Here is a 5,435-nt window from a genome sequence, read left to right as displayed (position 1 = left end):
CCTGTACGTTCATCACAAAATATTTCTAGATCCCAATATACCCAATGCCAGATAGCTGCCAAAAAGCACAACCCAGAAAACACAATATGCGCTCCAGCCACACCTTCGTAACTCCAAATACCCGGATTCGTTATAGTCCCCCCCGTGATACTCCAACCGCCCCAGGAATTTGTTATTCCTAAACGAGTCATGAAGGGTATAACGAACATACCCTGTCTCCACATTGGATCAAGAACAGGGTCAGAAGGATCAAAAACTGCTAATTCATACAGGGCCATCGAACCGGCCCAACCAGCAACCAAAGCTGTATGCATTATATGAACAGAAAGCAACCGTCCGGGATCATTCAATACAACGGTATGAACACGATACCAAGGCAAACCCATGGAAATACCCCTTTATGAAAGAAAAAAGACACTACGTAACTTTATTGCATTGTAAAAGACTATACTATGACTATGTTATGGACCCCCCTATTTAGTGGATTATTTCAACGTAAGGGTTCATATTTGTTCTATTCTGTTGGTAATAATGGAACAATTTTGTTCGTAGGAACAAAGAGAAGCAGATTTATTCTATACTCGATAAGTACTAAATTCTAAAAGACAAATGTTGACCGATCGTTTAGCCTATTAAATCATCACACGCAACTGACAAAACTAAAACAATTTCAGAATTAATTGATACCAATCTAATTGCCGAGAAAATTAATCCATATCATACTATCATTGAACCGCAAATATAGTGGGTCGGTGCACAGTGTACATGATTGGTCCGTTATTATGTCATCACGTGAACTTTCAGATCAGGTTATTAATGATGGCAAATGTAAGAATTTGATTGGGCCTCTTTTATTAAGAATTGATTTTATTTGACCAACATCATAAGTGGCCGACACATTTATGTACACATATTTATCATTGAATCTCGTTCATACAAACTGTTACATCACCTGACACTTTATAAATTCAAAACAATCTAATTGGACCTTCTATTTTAGTGGATCTGACATACACATGCAAAGAATTTTATGGCCGACAAACAATTGAAATCTAAATTCTGATTGAACCGATGACTGATTAAAGCTGATTAATGTTGACTAAGTGCTGAATGTGTTGACTTAAGTGACTTAAAAAGATGATGTGTTATAAAACTATTTGCTGTTCAATCGGCTAGGTCAACAGGTCAACTCATTAAATGAATGGCACATGCTGTTCGATCGAACATTGTGTTCGATTAGACAGCAGTCAACAAAAGTCAAATCACTTAATGAAATGTATGTTGCAATGGAACGGCTAGGCTGTTCGATCGAACAGGCCAGCCGATCGGTTAGACTTTTGCTGTTCGATCGAACAGGAATGCTAGCCGATCAGTTGGTGACGAACAGTTCAGCAAAAACGATCACAAAAACTCAGATTTCTTTCAAACGGCTTGGAATTTTGACCTGAAAATTTGTAGGCTTGTAGATCAGATAGTTTCGCACAACATATCCAAAAATTAGCAATTTTTAACCGTAAAAAGTTGTTTAATTTTGCGATTTTCTATTAAAAACGTGAAGAAGATGAAGAGTGAAGAAATTTTGACAAATCTGAGTGAAATAGACTCTGAATCTGATGAATTTCTGTGCGGAATTGTGTGTTTGATCCGTGCAATCGAGCTCCTTCTCTGATACCACTTGTTAGGACCGGTTTTGACTCCTAAACGATTGCGTAATCGAACGTGTGACGTGCGGAATCCGTACACGAACGTGACCGAACACACGAGACATAATATAATCGTGATTCTATAATCAGATCTGAAATTGTACAAGAACCTGAATCACGTGCACAAGCTTTCTCTCTCTAGGCTTTCTCTCTCTAGCTCTAGATCTCCTAAGCTCCAAATGTGCAAAAGTTCTAAATCCTAACCCTAAGGGTTCTATTTATAGGCCAAGGAATAAGGAGGTTCTCCTTAATTACAATTATGCCACCTTGCCTTTTAGTAACAAGATATTACACTATAAGCACTAAACTTCTTCTGATTCTGCTACGAACGGAATTGACGGAGGCGATAGACATTACTGCACTAATACTTAGAAAGGTGAAAACCTTTAAACCTTAGAGAGTATGAAAATACCCTTTCACGAGAGAGGGTGATCAATCCTCATATACCTTTAGGATTCAGGGTATAGCCAATAGTAACGAAATTGTCAGCCACTTTTACATGAACTGGTCCCGCTACCTTGAACTATCCCTGAATAACTTGCGCTCCAGGCGGGGTGTTTAAACCCAATTCGGAAGAAAGGTGAATACCTTTAAACCTGTGAAGGGATCAGGATCCCTTAAACGTGAGAGAGGGGGCCAATCCTCTAATCTTTCGAAGTATCCTGAATAAAGATCCTGGAGCTATATCCCGAAGCATATACTGCAAAACATCAGTAAACTAAGGTGGGTGTTAGCCTGGCTAACACCCCTCCGATGCTTAAGTTAGTAATGGGTTTAAAACAATAAATAATATCAAAATTTAATAAAAGAGATAGAATCCATACCATCCCAAGTTAGAATTTAAATTCCATACTCACTTGAAATAGAGTTTTAGATGTATAGCATTCCAGGATCTTGGTAGCATATCCCCCTCCATATTCTTGAGCCGGTATGCCCCTTTTCCTGATTCTGATTCGACCTCATAGGGTCCTTCCCATTTTGGAGCCAACTTTCCATCAGCAGGATTAGTAGTATTCTGAAAAGCCATTCTCAATACCCAATCTCCAACTTGAAATCTTCTAGTCCTTATATTCTTGTTATATGCTCTAGATATCCTCTGTTGATATGCTGCCATCCTTAGCCTTGCAGCGTCTCTTGTCTCATCAATTGTATCCAGTTCCTGGCATAGGACTTCAGGAGTCTACTCAGGATCCCTGAGGTTGGATCTTGCTGTAGGTATCACCATTTCTCTCGGGATCACCGCTTCTGCTCCAAACACCAAGGAAAACGGGGTTTGGCCAGTTACACTCTTCACCGTTGTCCTACCAGCCCACAAAACAAAGGGTAATTCTTCTGCCCATCTTCCTTTCTTAGCCCCTAGTCTCTTTTTTAAGTTGTTGACAATTATCTTGTTCGAGGATTCAGCTTGTCCATTTGCTTGAGGATGTACTGGTGTAGATGTGATCATCTTGATTCCCCAACTCTTGCAGAAGTCAGTAGTCCTTTTACTTATAAATTGAGATCCATTGTCACAAATTATCTCAGCTGGTACTCCAAACCTAGTCAGGATGTTTCTTTTTATGAAGGATACCACCTCTTGATCTCTGACCTGAACGAATGCTTCTGCTTCAACCCACTTGGAGAAATAATCCGTCATTGCCAACATGAAAACCTTTCCTCCTGGAGCCTTTGGAAGCTTTCCCACTATATCCATCCCCCATTTCATAAACGGCCAAGGGGAAATAATAGGATACAATGGTTCAGCAGGCTGATGTAATATATTACTATGTCTTTGACATGCGTCACATCTTCGAGCATATTCCGCAGCATCTTTTCTCATCGTCGGCCAATAATATCCTGTTCTTAACACCTTTGAGAACAAAGACCTGCCCCCAGTATGATTACCACAATCCCCTTCGTGTATATCCTGAAGCACTTCTTTGGTTTCGGGATCCTCCAAGCACCTCAGATATGGTCCTGCAAGAGATTTCTTATACAAAACGTCATTTATAATAGTGAATCGTGATACCTTCAATCTAAAGGCCTTAGGATTCTCGTTCTTTGGGATGTGTCCTTCCTTGAGATATCTCATGATTGGTGCCGTCCAGGACTTAGGATCCTGCTCGGGATACTCATCATTAGGATCCTGAATACTTATTACTTCCTTATCCTGAGGATTCGTCGCAGGATATAGGATATGTAATACTGGTATTCGGGTTCCTTCCGGTATCCTGACCGATGATCCCAGATTTGCCAAGGCGTCAGCTTTAGCATTTTCCTCTCTTGGTACGTGTTGAAGTGTAAAAATATCGAAATATCCTGCTAATTTTTTGAGAATATCGAGGTACTCGACTAACTTCTCACCTTTAACTGCATAGGATCCATTAAAATGATTAGTGATTAACAAGGAGTCGACATATACTTGCAAATTCTTGATATTCATATTCTTAGCCAATTCTAATCCTGCAATTAAAGCTTCATATTCAGCTTCCTTATTAGTAGCAGGAAATTCACACCTAATAGCCTGGGGTAATATGTCCCCCTGTGGCGATTTTAGTAGTATACCTAGACCTACACCTCTTATATTAGATGCTCCATCAGTATATAATATCCAGGATTCTAAGTTTTCTCCTAGCTGCTGTACTTCTAAGCCTACTTCATTTTGAATGTCACTACTGAAATCAGCCATAAAATAGCTAAAGCCTGAGACTTTATGGCATTTCTAGGCTCATATACTAGATCAAAAGAACTTAATTTCACTGACCATTTAGCCATCCTGCCAGACATCTCGGGTTTCCTTAGCATGTTTTTAACAGGATAGTTAGTTTTAACATGAATCCTATGTGTCTTAAAATAATGTCTGAGTTTTGTCGATGCCATAACTAGGGCTAATATTAACTTTTCTAGGTGAGAATACCTAGTTTCAGCATCTAATAAACTTTTACTAACATAATAAACAGGATACTGCTGACCTTCATGATCCTTTACAAGGACAGCACTTACTACATTCCCTGATACTGCAAGATACAGGGATAATGGTTCGCCATCCTCGGGCTTCATCAATAAAGGTGTGGTTGAAAGATACTGCTTCAAATCCTGCAAGGCTGCTTCATGCTTCACTCCCCATTCGAACTTCTTATTCTTCTTGAGGATGTCATAAAATTCCTTACACTTTTCCGAGGATCTTGAAATAAACCTGTTCAATGCTGCTACTCGGCCTATTAATCGTTGAACATCCTTCATGTTTGAAGGTGACTTGATATCTAAGATAGCTTTTATCTGCTCCGGACTTGCTTCTATACCCCTTTTAGTCACCATGTATCCTAAAAACTTTCCTGCCCCCACTCCAAAATGGCACTTGGCAGGATTTAGCTTCATGTTATACTGATCCAGGATATCAAATGCTCCTTTAATATCCTGGAGGTGATCCTCAGCCTTCTTAGATTTTACCACCATATCGTCGATATACACCTCCATGGTGTCCCCCCAGTTTGTCTTTGAACATCATGTTTACCAACCTCTGGTATGTTGCACCTGCATTTTTCAAACCAAAGGGCATAGCAGTATAACAATAAATACCTGTGGGTGTCATGAAAGCAGTATCCTCCTGATCAGAGGGTTCCATTTGGATTTGTTGAAATCCTGAAGAGGCATCCATGAAGGTCAACATCTCGTGGCCGGCGGTAGCATCTACCATTGAATCAATATGAGGTAGAGGAAACGGGTCTTTCGGACAGGCTTTGTTTAAGTCTG

The 5,435-nt window shown here is 39.8% G+C and overlaps 1 protein-coding gene across 1 annotated transcript in view; it reads right to left on the bottom strand.

Moving 5' to 3' along the window:
- Positions 1–596, bottom strand: part of LOC110885465 (photosystem II CP47 reaction center protein) — a 2,044-nt gene extending 1,448 nt beyond the window's left edge. Inside the window, exon 1 of the mRNA XM_022133165.2 lies at positions 1–596. This exon is cut by the window's left edge and continues 1,448 nt beyond it. Within this exon, the coding sequence (XP_021988857.1) occupies positions 1–386 (386 nt within the window). The 5' untranslated portion in view covers positions 387–596.
- Positions 597–5,435: the final 4,839 nt, after the last annotated feature.

The sequence above is a fragment of the Helianthus annuus genome, chromosome 10 (assembly GCF_002127325.2).
Source record: "Helianthus annuus cultivar XRQ/B chromosome 10, HanXRQr2.0-SUNRISE, whole genome shotgun sequence".
NCBI classification, from domain to species: Eukaryota; Viridiplantae; Streptophyta; class Magnoliopsida; order Asterales; family Asteraceae; genus Helianthus; species Helianthus annuus.
This window is presented reverse-complemented; position numbering and strand designations above follow the sequence as displayed.